This window comes from Mobula hypostoma, chromosome 18 (assembly GCF_963921235.1).
Source record: "Mobula hypostoma chromosome 18, sMobHyp1.1, whole genome shotgun sequence".
NCBI classification, from domain to species: Eukaryota; Metazoa; Chordata; class Chondrichthyes; order Myliobatiformes; family Myliobatidae; genus Mobula; species Mobula hypostoma.
In genome coordinates this window covers 69,279,857-69,296,183 of record NC_086114.1, presented here as the reverse complement: position 1 = coordinate 69,296,183, position 16,327 = coordinate 69,279,857, and the positions used below count along the sequence as shown (strand labels likewise).

At 42.9% G+C, this 16,327-nt stretch overlaps 1 protein-coding gene across 6 annotated transcripts in view; it reads right to left on the bottom strand.

The window, feature by feature from the left end:
* tjp1a (tight junction protein 1a) overlaps positions 1-16,327 on the bottom strand; it is a 210,311-nt gene that overhangs the window by 109,042 nt on the left and 84,942 nt on the right. For all 6 annotated transcript variants that reach the window (XM_063071083.1, XM_063071081.1, XM_063071082.1 and 3 more), the window contains exon 3: positions 10,878-11,002. In XM_063071083.1, the coding sequence (XP_062927153.1) occupies positions 10,878-11,002 (125 nt within the window). The remainder of the gene's footprint in view (positions 1-10,877; positions 11,003-16,327) is intronic.

Here is a 16,327-nt window from a genome sequence, read left to right as displayed (position 1 = left end):
ACAAAATTTTCCCATATAAATAAATGGTAATTGCTTCTTCGCTTTACAACATTCCGGCTTACGAACCGTTTCATAGGAACACTCTACCTTCGGATGGCGGGAGAAACCTGTATATTGATTTTAGCAAGGCATTTGATAAGGCATCCTATGCAAGGTATATTGAGAAAGTAAGGAGGCATGGGATCCAAGGGGACATTGCTTTGTTGGTCCAGAACTGGCTTGCCCACAGAAGGCAGAATGGTTGTAGACGGGTCATATTCTGCATGGAGGTCGGTGACCAGTGGTGTGCCTCAGGGATCTGTTCTGGGACCCCTACTCTTTGAGATTTTTATAAATGGCCTGGGTGAGAAAGTAGAGGGATGGGTTAGTAAATTTGCTGATGACACAAAGGTCGGGGGTGCTGTGGATAGTGTGGAGGACTGTCAGAGGTTACAACAGGACATTGATAGGATGCAAAACTAGGCTAAGAAGTGGCAGATGGAGTTCGACCCAGATAAGCATGAGGTGGTTCATTTTGGTAGGTCAAATATGATGGCAGAATATAGTATCAATGGTAAGACTCTTGGAAGTGTGGAGGATCAGACGGATCTTGGGGTCCGAGTCCACAGGACACACAAAGCTGCTGCGCAGGTTGACGCTGTGGCTAAGAAGGCATACGGTGCATTGGCCTTCATCAATTGTGGGATTGAGTTTAAGAGCCGAGAGGTAATGTTGCAGCTATATTGGACCCTGGTCAGACCCCACTTGGAGTACTGTGCTCAATTCTGGTCGCCTCACTACAGGAAGGACGTGGAAACCATAGGAAGGGTGCAGAGGAGATTTACAAGGATGTTGCCTGCATTGGAGAGCATGCCTTATGAGAATAGGAGAGACCCTGGAGAGACTTGTTCTGGAGCTGCTCCGGCCTACGGTCAGGCCACACTTAGATCCCCTCCAGTTCGCCTACCAGCCTCGACTAGGAGTTGAGGATGCCATCGTCTACCTGCTGAACCGTGTCTACGCCCACCTGGACAAGCCAGCGAGCACTGTGAGGGTCATGTTTTTTGACTTCTCCAGTGCGTTCAACACCATCCGCCCTGCTCTGCTGGGGGAGAAGCTGACAGCGATGCAGGTGGATGCTTTCCTGGTGTTATGGATTCTTGATTACCTGACTGGCAGACCACAGTACGTGTGCTTGCAACACTGTGTGTCCGACAGAGTGATCAGCAGCACTGGGGCTCCACAGGGGACTGTCTTGTCTCCCTTTCTCTTCACCATTTACACCTCGGACTTCAACTACTGCACAGAGTCTTGTCATCTTCAGGAGTTTTCTGATGACTCTGCTATAGTTGGATGCATCAGCAAGGGAGATGAGGCTGAGTACAGGGCTACTTTGTCACATGGCGTGAGCAGAATTATCTGCAGCTTAACGTGAAAAAGACTAAAGAGCTGGTGGTAGATCTGAGGAGAGCTAAGGTACCGGCAACCCATTTCCATCCAGGGGGTCAGTGTGGACATGGTGGAGGATTACAAACACCTGGGGATACGAATTGACAATAAACTGGACTGGTCAAAGAACACTGAGGCTGTCTACAAGAAGGGACAGAGCCGTCTCTATTTCCTGAGGAAAGTGAGGTCCTTTAACATCTGCCGGACGATGCTGAGGATGTTCTACGAGCCTGTGGTGGCCAGTGCAATCATGTTTGTTGTTGTGTGCTGGGGCCAGCAGGCTGAGGGTAGCAGACACCAACAGAATCAACAAACTCATTCGTAAGGCCAGTGATGTTGTGGGGATGGAACTGGACTCTCTGACGGTGGTGTCTGAAAAGAGGATGCTGTCCAAGTTGCATGTCATCTTGAACAATATCTCCCATCCACTACATAATGTACTGGTTGAGCACAGGAGTACATTCAGCCAGAGACTCATTCCACCGAGATGCAACACAGAGCGTCATAGGAAGTCATTCCTGCTTGTGGCCATCAAACTTTACAACTCCTCTCTTGGAGGGTCAGATACCCTGAGCCAATAGGCTGGTCCTGGACTTATTTCCTGGCATAATTTTGCATATTACTATGTAACTATTTATGGTTTTATTACTATTTAATTATTTCTGGTGCAACTGTAACAAAAACCAATTTGCCCCAGGATCAATAAAGTATGACTATGACTATGAGTGAAGACATTAAGCGTCACTGCAGAAACAAGACTCTAATCTCCTACCTAAACATCAGCTTTAAAAATTAGTACAGGTGTCCCCCGCTTTTTGAACGTTCGCTTTACGAAACCTCTCTGTTACAGAAGTATTACATTAGTTCCCTGTTTTCGCTAACAGGTGTTTTCACTGTTACGAAAAAAGGCAGCGCGCGATAAAAGACAGTGCGTGCCCCGAGCAGCCAAGCTCCTCCCCCAGAACTGCATTCTAGCCGGCATTGCTTAAACACATGCCTGTGAGCAGCCATTAGCAAAATGAGTTCTAAGGTATCGGAAAAGCCTAAAAGAGCTCGTAAGGGTGTTACAATTAGCGTAAAACTAGACATAATTAAGTGTTTTGATCATGGTGAACGAAGTAAGGACAAAGTGAGTTTGGCTTGTGGAAGTTGACGAAGATGATGTTGAAGAGGTTTTGGCATCCCATGACCAAGAACTGATAGATGAAGAACTGATGCAATTGGAAGAGGAAAAGATAACAATTGAAACAGAATGCAGTAGCTAACGGACCAAAAGTGAAGTCGTCCAGGAACTGAACATGAAGCAACTGCATGAGATTTTCGCTGCAATCGACAACAATGATTGCAGAAAAGTACAACTTTAATTCTGAAAGGGTACATAGCTTTAGGGCATATTTGCAGGATGGTTTGAGTGCTTACAAAGAACGGTATGATAGAAAAATGCGCGAGGCTAAGCAGTCAAGCATACTGTCATTTTTCAAGCCTTCCAGATCAGCCAAAGCAGACGACGAACCTCACCCTTCGACATCAAGGCAGGCAGAAGATGATGACTTGGCTGCCCTGATGGAAACAGACAATGATGAGATGACACCCCAGTGTCCCACCACCCCAACCTCCGGGCCGTGGACCGATACATTACCGCGGAGAATGCAGCAGTAGCCAGGACGCACCCAACACATCTTTAAGAAAAAAGCCGAAATAAACAAGCTAATTAATTAGGTGCCGTAAATGTCAGCCCAGATCAGAGGCGACTGCCGACTACATGAGATTTTCGCTACGGAGAACAGTGCGGCAATGATTGTAGAAGTATTTCTACTTTATATAGGCTGTGTATTTATCATATCATTCCTGCTTTTACTATATGTTACTGTTATTTTAGGTTTTGTGTGTTATTTGGCATAATTTGGTAGGTTATTTTTTGGGTCTGCGAACGCTCACAATTTTTCCCATATAAATAAATGGTAAACGCTTCTTCACTTTATGACATTCCAGCTTACGAACCGTTTCATAGGAACGCTCTACCTTCAGATGGCGGGGGAAACCTGTAAACGGTCTGCTGTAAAATCCAATGTTTGGTAATAATTGACAACCAGAGAAGAGAAATATCCTCTTCCTATATACAGTAAATTTGAAGAGCATAGCTTAACAAACTTCTAAACTCAAATTCATATTGCCTCTTTCCTTTAAATTAAACATGCTGAGGGAGAAAATGGGTAAAAATGATGAACACACGCGAAATGGTGGAGAAACTCTGCAGGTTCGGCGACATCTATGCAGGAAAATGGACAATTGAAATTTCAGGCTGAGACACTTCAAACAGGAACAAAATGATTAGTCATTGTAATGCATACAAAAGAGACTGCAGATACTCGAATCTAGCACAAAAACAGAATGCAGGAAGAACTCGGAGTCAAATGGAATTGGTTTATTATTGTCAGATATACCAAAATACAGTGAGAACCTGTCTTGCAAACTGTTCCTCCAGATCAAATCATTGAAGAATGCATTGAGGTAGAAGGCGATAAGTTCAAGTTCAGTTATTCAATTTAACCGTACACATGTATACCGTCAAACAAACAATATACCTCCTGACCAAGGTGCACAACAGTACATAGAACTTACATGTAACAAAGTAATATTATCACAAATGAATTAAGAAATAATAAGGTGCATTTCTGACACAAGTTAAAAAGTAAACAGCATAACACTACTGGTGCTTCATATGTGATGAAATTGATGAAATCTGGGTGGTGGCTGGGAATTCAGTAGTATTACAGCCTGTTTCCCACCCTACCATTCTTGCCCTAATGCTACAGTACCTCCTGCCTGATGGTGGTGGTGGGGGGGGGGGGGGTCAAAGAGATTGTTGAACGGATGGAAGGGATCATTGATATTGCTACGGGCTGTGTATGCAGCACTCCTCATAAATGTCTCTGATGAGTGGAAGAGAGACCCTGATAATCCTCTCCAGAGTCCTCCCAATCCTTTGTAGGGTCTTGTGGTCAGATGCCTTGCATTTCCCATAGCAAGCCTCACTCGACCCAATCTCCTCAGGAAGTGGAGGTGCTGTCCAAAACAGTGGTGTTGAGTGACCAGGTGAGATGTAAAGTTTAAAAGAGAGGTGAGAGTGGACATCAGACTGTTGGAAAACGATGATGGACAGGTAGTAATGGGGAACAAGGAAATAATGGACAAACTGATTCAGTATTTTGCATCAGCCTTCACTATGGCAGACAATAGTAGAATGGAAAAGTTCCAGGTGTCAGAGAGCATACAGTGTGTGAAGTTACCACAACTAGAGAGAAGGTTCTTGCAAAACTTAAAAGGTTTGAAGGTAGATAAGTCACCTGGACCAGGTGGTGTACACCCCAGGGTTCTGAAAGATGTGGCTGAAGAGATTGTGGAGGCATTAGTATTAATCTTTCAAGAATCACTGGATTATGGCATGGTTCCAGACGACTGGAAAATTGCAAATGTCACTCCATTGACCTCAGGAGTTGGAAAGATGCTGGAGTCGATTATTAAGAATGCGGTCTTAAGAGTACTTGGAAGCGCATGATAAAGTAAGACATTGTCAGCATGGTTTCCTCAAGAGAAAATCTTGCCTGTTAGTCCTGTTGAAATTCTTTGAAGTAGTAACAAGCAGGATAGACAAAGGAGAATCGGTTGGTATGGTGTATTTGGATGTTCAGATTTTGACAAGGTGCCACATGAGACTGCTTAACAGGCTCTGAGCCCATGGTATTGCAGGAAAGATTCTAGCATGGATGAAGTAGTGGCTGATTCGCAGGAGACAAAGATTGGGAATAAAGGGAGCCTTTCCTGACTGGCTGCCGATGACTAGCGGTGTTCCATGTGGGTCTGTGTTGGGATTTATTTTCTTTACGTTATATACCTACGATTTGGATGATGGAATTGATGGCTTTGTTGCAAGATTTGCAGATGATGTGAAGATAGGTGGAGGGGCAGGTAGTTTTGAGAAAATAGAAGGGCTACAGAAGAACTTAGATTAGGAGAATGGGCAAAGAAATGTCAGATGGAATACAGTGTTGTGAAGTGTACGGTAATGCACTTTGGTAGAAGAAATGAAAGGATTGACTATTTTCTGAACAGACAAAAAATACAAAAAAACTGAGATGCAAAAGGATTTGGGAGTCTTTGCACAGGATTCTCGAAAGATAATTTGCAAGTTGAGTCTGGTGAGGAAAGCAAATGCAATGTTAGCATTCATTTCAAGAGGACTAGAATAGAAAAGCAAGGCTGTAACGTTGAGACTTTATGAAAGACTGGTGAGGCCTCACTTAGAACACTGTGAACAGTTTTGGGCCCCTTATCTTAGAAAGGACTTGCTGAAACTGGAGAGGATTCAAAGGAGGTTCACAAGAATGATTCCAGGATTGAATGGCTTATCATGTGAAGAGCATTTGATGGCTCTGGGCCTGTATTCATTAGAATTCAGAAGGTTGAGAGATGACCACATTGAAACCCATTGAATGGTGAAAGGCCTTGATAGAGTGGATCTGGAGAAGATGTTTCCTATGGTAAGAGAGTCTAAGACCAGAGGACACAGCCTCAGAAGAAAGGGGGTATCCTTTTATAACAGATAAAGAATTTATTTAGCCAGAGAAGGGTGAATCTGTGGAATTCCTTGCCACAGGCAGCTGTGGAGGCCTTCTATGTATATTTAAGGCAGAAGTTGATAGATTCTCAATTGTTCTAAGCAAATTGCCTAATTCTGCTCCTATACAAGACCGTAGGAGCAGAATTAGGCCATTCAGCCCATCAAGTCTGCTCTGCCATTCTATCATTGCTAATCCCTGATCCCACTCAACCTCATACACCTGCCTTCTTGTCATAAACTTTCAACTTCCACCTTAAATATACCGACGGACTGGGTTCCACAGGTGTCTGTGGTAGAACATTTCACAGATTCACTACTCTTTGGCTATATAAAAAAAAAAATTCCTCCTTACCTCCGGTCAAAATAGTAGCCCCTCAGTTTTGTGGCTGTCCCCTCTAGTTCTGGACACCGTCACCACAGGAAACGTCCTCTCCACATCCACCTTATCTTATCCTTTCAACATTCGGTACATTTCAATGAGATCCCACAACATTCTTCTAAATTCCAGTGAGTATAGGTCCAAAGCAGCCAAACTCTCACATATTAACCCCTTAATTCCCAGAATCAACCTCGTGAATCTCCTGTGGACTATCTCCAATGACAACACATTCCTTCTGATATCTCATGGTCTTATGTGCACTCTCATCAACTTGATACTCGTAACTCTCTCCACAGAGGAGCTGTATATGTGCAGTGAGGAGTGGTCAGCCTGCACTTCCTAAAGTCTACCATCACATCCTTGGTCTTGTCCATGTTGAATTTCAAGCTGTGCTCTCACCATTCTATCAGCTGCTCAATGTCCTCTCTGTATGTTGACTCTTCGTCATTGTTGATGAAGCCAGCCACTGTTGTGTTATCAGTAAACTTGATATGAATCTAGTAATTTGGTCATGTGCCAGCAGCATGAACTGCAGAGGGCTGAGCACACAGCCCTGGGAAGCACCAGTGCTCAGCGTGATGGAGCGAGAGATGTTGGTGCTAACATGGACTGACTGTGGCCTTTCTGTCAAGAAGTCCAGGAACCAGCTGAAGAGAGATGTGGAGACCCAATGAGGACAGTTTACCTAGCAGATTCTGAGGGATGACTGCCAAGCTGAATTTGATAAGCAGCACCATGGCATATGAGGCACCATTTTCCAAGTGGGCAATGACATCATCAATGGACCAGTTTGAGTGTTGAGTGATAAGTAAACTGGAAAGGGTCTAATGTAGCAGGAAGATGGGATTAATGTGATCCATAATCAGCCACTTGAAACACTTCATCGTTGTTGAGGTCAGTTCCACAGGACAGTAGTTGTTGAGGCAGGTGACTGTCATCCTCTAGGGCACCGGGATAATGGTGGCCACCTTGAATTCTGAGGGGACAGTGAACTGTTCCAGAGAGATAAAACAATGACAGTGAAACACTTAGAGAAAATGTAGTGCAGACAAACAATGAGCTGCAAGATCAAGCAGTGTAGGCCTGATGCAGGTCAAGAACTGACCAAGGGGGAAGAGGAATGGTTGCCAGTACATAATAGTATGGAGTGGGATAGACGTAGAATATGTTGGGAAGCTGAAACAAGCTGGGTGGGGCGAGTGACTGGGAAAACCAGGTGAAAAAGTGAGACATGAGAGGAGGGGTTGGGTTACTGGGAAACAATATGTTCATAGTAAGGTACCCAAGTGAAACATGGGAAGTCTTTCTTCCAATTTGAGTTTGGCCCCTCCGTAGCAAAGGGGAAGGTGAGGACAGATAGAGTGCGAGTCTGAAGGAGAGCTGAAGTGACATTTGACCAGAAGCTCGAGATGGTCATTGCCAACAGAGTGCAGCTGTGTCACAAAATGGTCATCTCGTCAGTGCTTTGTTTCACAAGTGTAGAGGAGGCCACAATGGGAGCAGGCCAGTTAGGAAGAGCAGCAGGTCCCAATGGAAATCAGAAAGCACTGGGGAGAAGGGAAGATGGGATTGGTGCTCAGATCATGTTTGAGTAGCAGAAACAACAGAGGCTGTCACCTCCTCCCTGGTAGCTCTCTCCCCCACCCCCGCTTACTCCTATGTTCCACTCTTCTCTCCTATCAGGTTCCTTCATCTCCAGCCCTTTACGTTTTCCATCTGCCACCTCCCAGCTTTTTACTTCATACTCCCCCACCACCTTTTAGTTTATCCTCCTTCCCCCACCCCCAACTCTTATTCCAGCATCTTTCTCCCCCAACCCACCACCTTCCTTTCCACCACTGAGGAAGGGTCTCTGCCTGAAATGTCAATTGCTTATTCTTTCCATAGATGTTGCTCGAACTACTGAGTTTCTCTAGCATTTTGTGTGTTGTTGAGGGTATATTGGATGTGGAGATGGATGAGGTAAAAGCTGAGGACTAAGGGAACTATTGATGCTCTGCGAGGGAGGGGTTGGTAAGAACAGCAAATGCATGCCAGGGCACCAACTCTGGCACAGAACTCAGCAGCACAGTAGCATAGCAGTGAGCATCACCTCTACAGTGCCGGTAACCTGGGTTCAATTCTTACCACCAATGGTAAGGAGTTTGCATGCTCTCCTCAAAACTCAGAGGGTTACTCCAAGTAGTCCAGTTTCCTCCCACATTCCAAAAATGTACATGTTAGGGTTAGTAAGTTGTGGGCATTCTATGTTGCTGCTGGAAGCGTGGCAACACTCGCAGACTGCCCCCAACACATTTGGAACTGTGCTGACCACTCAGGCAAACCATTTCATTGTATGTTTCAAACCATGTGACAAATAACCTAATCTTTGATTTTCACCTTTAGATTTCAGTTTTCTATTTTCAGCATTGGGATCTGGGCAACATTGCCCATCCTTAACAGCTCTTTTGAAGGCAACATAAAATGCATTCTTGAATGGAACAGTGCAACTGAGTAGCCAGATGGGTTGCCTCAGTGGGCAGTTAAAGAGTTAACCAGCTGGCGATCCAGAATAATCTTTAAAACAGACTAGAAGACGACAGATTTCCTCTCATAAGCCATAAGACATAGAAACAGAACTAGCCCATCGAGTCTGCTCTGCTGTTCCATCACGGCTGATTCCAGATCCCAGATCCCATGCAACCCCATACACCTGCCCTCTCACTGTATCCTTTGATGCCCTGACACATCAGGGAATGATCAACTTCCACCTTAAATATACCCACGAGTTAGCCTCCACCGCAGTCTGTGGCAAAGCATTCCACAGATCTACTACTCTCTAGCTGAAAAAATTCCTCCGTACCTCTATTCTAAAATACTACCCCTCAATTTTGAGGCTGTGCCTTCTAGTTCTGGATACACCCACCATAAGAAACACCCTCTCCACATCTACCCTACCTTGTCCTTTCAACATTCAGTAGGTTTCAATGACATCCCCCCGACATTCTTCCAAACTTCAGCGAGTACAGGCCCAAAGCTGCCAAATGCTCCTCATATGTTAACCCCTTCATTCCTGGAATGACTGAGGGTCTCGGCCTGAAACGTCGACTGCACCTCTTCCTAGAGATGCTGCCTGGCCTGCTGTGTTCACCAGCAACTTTTATGTGTGACAATATTCCAAGAGTGGTCTGACTTGTCTTAAAAAGCTTCAGTATTATCTCCTTGTTTTCATATTTTATTCCCCTTGAAAATAAATGCCAAAACTACATTTGCCTTCTTTACCACAGACTCAAACTGTAAATTAACCTCCTGAGAGTCTTGCACGAGGACTCCCATCCCTCTGCACCTCTGTGAGAACCTTCTCCCCATTTAGATAATAGTGCGTACTTTTGTTCCTTCTATCAAAATGCATCATACACTTCCCAACAAAGCATTCTATCTGCCACTTCATTGCGCATTCTTCCAATGTGTCTGTCCTGCTGCAATCGCATTGCTTCCTCAGCACTACCTATCCCTCCACTGACCTTCCTATCATCTGCAAACTTTGCCACAAAGCCATCAATTCCATTATCCAAAACATTGTGAAATGTAGCAGTCCCAATACTGACCCGAGGAACACCATTAGTCACCGGTGACCAACCAGAAAAGGTCCCTTTTATTCCTGTTCGATGCCTCCTGCCTGTCACCCATTCCTCTATCCATGCCAGTATCTTTCCTGAAACACCATAGGATTTTATCTTGTTAAGCAGCCTCATGGGTGGCACCATATCAAATGCCTTCTGAAAATGAGGGGGGGGGGATAAAGGAGGGCAGCGAGAGAGTGAGATAGGGGGCCAGCGACAGAGAGAGGGTGAGTGAGGGGAAGCGCGAGATGAGCGAGAGGCAGCGAAGGGGAGGGGGAAGATGGACAGTCAGAGAGAGGGGGACGAGACAGAGCGCCCGAGAGAGACTCTCAGAGTGAGAGATATTGCTGCTGATTCTCGAGTTGGTAGAAATTGAAATGAATCGATGTTGCAGACTAACATCAAAACAGCGAGCTGTTGGCCTTCCCTCCATGTGTGACACTTTTCTCTCCCTTGTTAATGAGAAAGAGCCAGTGGGATGTCAAACTGCTGGGATGACCAGTGGCTTCCGATGGACTGTGGATCATGTCTCTTTGGGTGCTTGAAGGGTGGGTGGTTACTGTCTGCTGGGCATGGGGGCAGAAGGAGGAAGGGTTGATGCTTTGCTGCTGCTTAAGTATCGAGCAGAGGTGGAAGGAGGCTTTGGGGATTCCAATGTTTTTCTATTATACACTTTTTGGGGAATTTTCCCTCTGTGGATGTCTGTGAAGAGTAAGAATTTCAGGTTGTATACTTTATCCATTCTCTGATGTTAAATTGAACCATTGAACCCTCTCATTCTTAACACAAAACTGAATACTTCAACATATTCATAACATGTCATCAAAGGTTATTTTTGTGCACTTACTGCAGCAATCCTTCAGCAGGGCCTCCTTTCAACACATCCGAAATGACAATGGAGGTTTCGCCACTCTGAAAGTGGGGGTTATCCTTTCCTCCTGATATTGCAATCCCAAATCCAAACCCAGGAGCCTGAAACGTAAAGAAATATCACTCACTGCAACTGATAAAAACTCAAAGTGTTAACACATCAGCTAACCAACATATAATTTAATTGTTCTTGGTGGTCTGACTCTCTGCTACAACTATAACACAATGCTGGAAGCAGCAAGCAGCTGCAGTGTGCAAAGAAACATTTGACATTTTGAGTCAGATTTGACATTTCAGACTGGATAAAAACAGGTATGTTAAATTGCAAGAGGGGAGGCGCAAAGGGAAAGGATGTTAGATGCAGGTCAAAGTTGTGAAGGTAACACAAGATCATAAGATACAACTGCAGTCAACTAGCTGGATTTGGAACCTGCCGTGTCATCATTTGCCTATTCTCGCCTTGTAATCCCACTCTCAGGGTGAAGAAACAAAAATTCTGACTCAACCTTCTGGGTGAAGAAATATATCCTCTCAAATGAGTGGCCACTTGTATCCCTAGATTTAAATTGCTGCACAAGAGGAAAACATCCACCTTGTCAATCCCTATCAGAACCTTTCATATTTCACTAAGATTGCTTCTCAAGCTTCAACGCAAGTGAGAATGGGCATAACCAGCTCCACCCTTTTGTCATATTGAAACACCCAAAGTGCAGTAATTGTGCACAGTGCTGGACTTCAGCCCAAAAATATCAACTATTCCTTTCCTCCCGCAGATGCTGCTCGAACCAGGATTCCTCCAGCAGATTGGTTTTTGTTCCAGGTTCCAGCATCTGCAGTCTCTTGTGTTCTCAATCTCTAACTGCTCCCATTAACTCACTGACAAGGTAACCTTATTTGCAGCTTACCCCTATGGTCTGCCGGTTGGAGACATCCAAACCCTCCCCAGCATCCTCAGCAGCTGAGCTTCTTTCTGTTTGTAATTTATTTTTTTTTTTATTGAATTTCATCATCAAACATTTCTAGAAGATGAATTTCACATACTGTACATATATATCATATTTGTCACAAATCTCCACGTAGTACTTATCTGAGGTATAGACTTATAGAAAGGAGAGGAAAGAAAGAACAATCGAAAGAAGAAAACTATGTACAGAGTAGGGAGTGATTTTTTTTTACAACATATTCATTAACTTGTGAGAATAAGATCAGGCCCATGAGGTGTTATGTAGTTAAACCATTTTTCCAGTATGAATAAAATTGTTCCAACTTATGATTAACTGATGCTGTTAATCATCAGCAATGGACATTTTGTAAATGTCCATTGTAATTTCCATCCATACATTTAAAGTTGTGATAACCATTTCCTGGTAAGGGTCTTTTTACCAGCCACCAGCAGTACATTCTTTAAATATTTATCTCTTTTCAACCATTCTTGAGGTATATACCCAAAATATATGGTCTTACTGTCTAAGGGTATTTCACATTTAAAGATGTCTTGTAGGGCATTATGTGTCCCACTCCAATAATCTTCGATAATGGGGCATTCCCAGAAAATATGATAATGGCTTGCATTTTGATTTCCACAATTTCTCCAGCAAATGGGGGGGGGGGCAGGATTACTACCATAATGGGATTTCTGAGAGGGTGTAATAAAATATCTTATCAAGTTTTTCCACCCAAACTCCCTCCATTTCTGTGTACTGGTACACTTCCATTGATACCTCCATATTATTGTCCAGTCTTCCTCAGATATTATTATCCCTCCTTCCTTCTCCCATTTTGTTTTAATGTATGAAGTCAAAAGCGGTTTAAGATTTGACAAACCCTTATAAACGCTCAAAATTATTCTGCTACCGTTTTCTGAATTATATGCTTTTCTAAATAGCTCTATCAGACATGTACTTGCCTTGGTTACATTTTTAACCATCCTATTAACATACTGTCACATCTGTAAATACCGGTAAAAGTCTTGTTTTTCTAACAAGTGCTTCTCTTTGAGCATTTCAAAACTGAACAGTGTTCCTTCTTTCATTATATTGCAAATAGCTGTTATTCCTTTAGCTGTCCAGTCCTTAAATCTAGTATCCAGTTTATTCGGCATAAAATCCGAGTCACATGCACACCATCTAAGAATTACAATCTCTCTCTAGTTTATATTCTTTTATAATAGTTTTCCATATTTTAAGATTTCATTTCACCCAAGGGTTATCAATAGTATTTATGTAACTTTGTAGGTTGCTATCAGCCAGAATTGCCCGTATGGGGATAGAAAGTATCCTCTCCTCAATGTTTTTCCATTGAGCATCATATGATGGGTTGAACCAGCTTCTTAGGTCACCTTCACAGCTCCGACAAAGGGTTTTTGATCTGAAACATTAACTGTTTCTCTTACTCAAGGGTTCCCAACCTGTTGACCCTGGACCCCTCAGTTAATGGTAGGGGTCCATGGCATAAAAAAAGTTGGGAACCCTTGCTCTAAATGCATGTGGTCTAACCGAGTATTTTCTGTTTTTGTTCTAATTTCCAATATCTGCAGTTTTTCCCCCTACTCGTATTCCATACTCCTTTTCAAATGGTCCAACATTTCATTACCCTTCCCAATTAATTGATGAATATGCAAGGAACTTCTGAGTACGAGGCTCCAAGTCCCTTTATGTTCTATGTCTTGTAGCAGTCAGATTAATCATTTGCTTTTTTATTCTTTTGTTTTAAATGGATAATCTCATGTTTTCCACCAATTTGCTACTCCCTCACACAATCACTTCACAATCTACAACCGTTGTGAATAAAAATAAAACTTTAGTCATATACTAGGAGAGTAACACTTACTGAAATGCTAACTTCACTATCAATTGCCAAAGGATTTATTCACCCAGATGTTAATGTTTCTTGAGTTTACTAATGGTCTAATTGAAGGAATGTAGCAACCTAATTGAGGTCAGAGTGGAATGGAGAATTCAAGTAAGTGACTGTAAAGGCAGGGGGTGCCTTTGAGAACTGAGCACATATCGTCTATATAACCTGTATGTACAGTACAATTTTTCCAGTGCAAAAGAGACCACAATTTGGTGAATTGGAAGCAGTACAGGTAAATCACTATTGTATTTGGAAGGACAATGATAGGAGGGTGAGAGCAAAAGGACAAGCGTTGCATATGTAGTAGCTGCAGGGTGAAGTACCATCAGTGGTGGACTTCTGGAGATAAAAGAGAAAATCAGGGAGTCGCAGAGGGAACAACCTTTTCAGTATAGCATGGTAGAGTAAAGTTAGTATAACATTGCACAAGGGCTTCCCAAGGAAAATGGAAGCTACTTTATCAGGTGTTAAAAAAAAACACAAAAACAAATCCCCATATATGCTGCCTGGCCTGCTGAGATCCTGCAGCATCTTGTGTGTTGTTAGCAAAAATAAATCTGTTAATTGATTTAAATATGGCCAAAGGTTCAAAATTCAAAGTACATTTATTATGTGCGGATACTATATATAACATTGAGATTCATCTCCTTACAGGCAGCCACAAAACAAAGACACCCAATTAAACCCATTTTAAAAAAACATCAAACACCTACTCTGCATAAAAACAAGTAACGCAAACAATGAAAATAGGCAAATGACACTCAGAACTAAAGATAATGAAAATGAGTCCACAGCCATGAAGCCAGACAGCCAGTCGAGGAGCTGTTAAGTTACAGGCCACAGCCTCAATTCAGCTCAGAGATGAATACACCTCACAAGCAGCGAACTGAAAACCAGCCTGTCCCTCACCTCTGACCCCAACCACTCTGGCAGGTCACACAGGCAGTTCAAAAGCCAATCTCCAAAAGAGAAGTTACAGGCTATTGATTGCAATGATCATTTGACAATAACTGTGATTAATAAAATAGTTCATAGTTGTTTTTGCTGTCAGCAAGTCGTTGCTGGCCTTCACCAGCACCATCTTAAACTGGAAATCCAAACTCGAAGGGTAGAAATTGTTGCACATTCTGAGCTGAAATTTCTTACACCGGGTACATAATTGCAGCCACAACAAATCACATCTGCTTTAACTTCTGCCAGTCTAACAAGGAAGAAGCCCAATGATGCATATACAATGGAATTCAGCAAACCAGAGAATGAGGGGCTTTTGCTATTGCTTGCATGGTGGGGAGGTGTTGCTTCAGCTGGTGTAAGTGGGGAGAGGGGGAGGATCAATGCTTTTCCTGCTACTTGTGCATGGGAACTGGGGGGGGGGGGCTTTCATGGTTCTGATATTACTATCGTTCATTCTTTGGGGTTTCTTGTTTCATGATGTCTCTGAAGAATTTCAGGTTGTATACAGAACACATTCTTTCATATTAAAATTGAACCATTTGACATTTACAGAGCCTGCCATTTTACCCATCATTTAAACCACTCAGAACAAAGACCAGTTCTTTGTCCATAACCCTGCAGGTTTCTACCTCCACCAGTGGGCTCCACATCTTTTACCATGAGGAATATTCTATCTTCCTTTACTCCCTCAAGATTGCTAGTAATTTTATACACTTCAATTTGGCCTCCAGCTCCGCTCTTTCACACGTGCAATCACACCTTTCCTCCAATGTGGTGCCCAGAACCATATACAAATACTCAAGGCCAAGGTCCAGTTAGTGTTCAAAATAGTCCCAACATAACCAATCTGCTTGTCTATTCTATACCTCAGATAATTAAAATATCCCATATGCCTTAACCCATTTATCAAGCTGGCCTATTAATTTTTCCAAGGGTGAATGGATATTCATTCAAAAATCAATAAACTGCTACTGATAGTATATTTGCAACCTTGTATCAGAACCTCCTTTTATTCCTCAAGTAGCCAGATCATCCACTTTGTTGTACACCCTGTGGCTTGCTTCCTGTCTACCACTCTTTGCTTCTCGTTGAGTCAGTTATGGATCCAATTTGCAGCTCTTCCATGAGCTCTGACCTTTTTGATTAACCTATTTTAGACCTAGTCATAAACCTTAATAAAATCTGCATAAAATGTCGTGGTTACATCGACCTTATGCATTACTATTTCAAAGAATTCATATTAGTAAACACAAGCTTCCACTCAAACTGCTGTAATTAATCAGCCTCTTGAGAAATGACATAACATTGAACAGAAAGAGGCCTTTTAGTTTGGACCAAACTAAATTAGTAATCAAATGACCACTAAACTAATACCTTTTGCCTACACAATATTCATATCCTTATATTTCCTACGCATATGTGTACATAAGAACACCTTGAACATCTCTATGGTATTTGCCTCCACCACCACTCCAGGACGTACACTCAAAGCACTGTGTAAACATATATAAATAATCTCTCACCTTAAATTTATGCTCCCTGGTATAAGACATTTCAACCCTGGGAAATAAACTGGAAAATTTTGAAGAAATTACAAGTAGGCTAGACAAGGGAGAT